The sequence below is a fragment of the Aplysia californica genome, unplaced genomic scaffold (assembly GCF_000002075.1).
Source record: "Aplysia californica isolate F4 #8 unplaced genomic scaffold, AplCal3.0 scaffold00251, whole genome shotgun sequence".
Taxonomy (NCBI): Eukaryota; Metazoa; Mollusca; class Gastropoda; order Aplysiida; family Aplysiidae; genus Aplysia; species Aplysia californica.
This window is the reverse complement of record NW_004797521.1, coordinates 805,342-807,138: the sequence shown is the minus strand read 5'-3', so window position 1 is coordinate 807,138 and position 1,797 is coordinate 805,342. Positions and strand designations below refer to the sequence as shown.

General features: G+C 42.3%; 1 protein-coding gene across 1 annotated transcript in view; it reads right to left on the bottom strand.

The window, feature by feature from the left end:
* Positions 1-1,797, bottom strand: part of LOC101858501 — a gene marked incomplete in the record, with an annotated part of 62,326 nt that overhangs the window by 51,597 nt on the left and 8,932 nt on the right. Inside the window, 1 exon segment of the mRNA XM_005100564.3 lies at positions 129-303. Coding sequence (XP_005100621.2) covers positions 129-303 — 175 coding nt within the window.

Sequence of the window (1,797 nt, the reverse complement as noted above, 5' to 3'; positions counted from 1 at the left end):
CTGTCTGTCTGTCCGTCTGTCCGTCCGTCCGTCCGTCCGTCAGTCCGTCAGTCCGTCCGTCCGTCCGTACGTCCGTTCCTCTATCTGAATCTCTATCTCTCCGCCCTTTCTCACTTTCAATATTTTACCAATAACGATGAGTTCCACCACGCTGTTTCCAATAGCGTTGACGCAGAGGAAAGCCCCGGCATCAGACGCCTGGACATTGTTGATGACCTTCATTAAAAGGTTAGGGTCTTCGGGGTCACGGAAATTGGAGCTGCGGGAGCGAAGCGAGTCGTCCTCGTGGTCAGCAACCCAATGCTACAGGAAGGAAGAAAAACAGAGATTTTCTCTTTTGAAACATAATCAGATGCTAATGATTAACAAGGAGTACAATAAGCTGTCAGCTGGGATCAAAGACGTAGAAGAAGAAAGGCAAACATTAAAAAATATCCCGGTCAGAAATACTGAAAAACAGTTGTGGCACCAAACGAATAGGCAGAAACAAAGGCAAAATAACATGTTGGTTGAGAGATGAAACCAAAAAAGCAATTAGAATTATAGATAGAAATCTGAGCGAAGCTCAGTTTGGATCCTGAAAGGGAAGAAGATGTACGGATGCTGTATTTGCATTACCACAGCTAGGCGAAAAAAGCCATCGAACACAACAAAGAATCCAACATCGTCTTTATAGACCAGGAGAAGGCATTTGACAGAGTAAACCATGCAAAACTCTGGAAGACACTCGAAATATATGGCGTCAGAGGACAACTGTTAGATAATGTCATAACTCTATATACCAACAGAAGAAGCTCAGTAAGAACGAAGGAAGGATTATACAGACTGGTTCGATGTAAGATCTGGAGTACGATATGGATGTGCTATCTCCCCTCCTGTTTAAAATATACATGTATATAGACACAATAACGCAAGACGCAAACCAAAGCCCAGAAAGCCTGAATGAACTTGTTTTCGCAGACATCCAATGTCTCATTCATCCAAACCAACAAAAGCTCCAAAATCACACTACCAAACTGAACAACAGTCGAGAGAAATTTAACATGAAAATACGAACATAAAAAACTAAAGTTATGAAAGTGAACCGAAACCATTGTCCCCTGAACATTCATATCAAAAGTAAACAACTGAAACAGGTGAAGGAGTTTAAGTATCCTGGCAGTACTCTTTCTGAAACCGGGCCCACAGACAGAGAAATATAAATGCAAACTCAAAAAGCCAACGTTGTCAGCTACCAGCTCGCAATCCCCCCCCCTCATTCAGACATCTCAATGGACACTAAGAGACAGTTTATCACTTCACTACTAATACGCCCAAATTATGCTGTCAGTGCCAGATCTGGACATTAAGTAAAACCCATGAAAGTAAAATCACTGCACGCGAAATGAAATGTTTCCGCAAAACCATTTACATCACAAGACGAGAGAGGCAGAGAAATGAAGAAGTAAGAGCAGCTATTGGCACTGAGTCCAACCTGAATTTCATAGAAAGACAGAATAAAATGGTTCTGGCTACCTGTTACGGACGTCACCTAGCCAGGCAGCCTCGAGAGCCTATAACACCTAGGGGTATCCAGGAAACCCAGAAAAATTACAATATCCCAACTGAAAAAGCTGCGGAGCTAAATCTCCCCTCTACACTAAACGGCAACAGAGGATGAAAAAGCAAAAGAAAAGTAAGTATGAAATGCTAATGTAAGCCTTAAAGTTAACAAACCTAAGCTATAATAATAAATTATGCACAAGACCGCACACACGTGTGCACACACACACACACACACACACACACACACACACA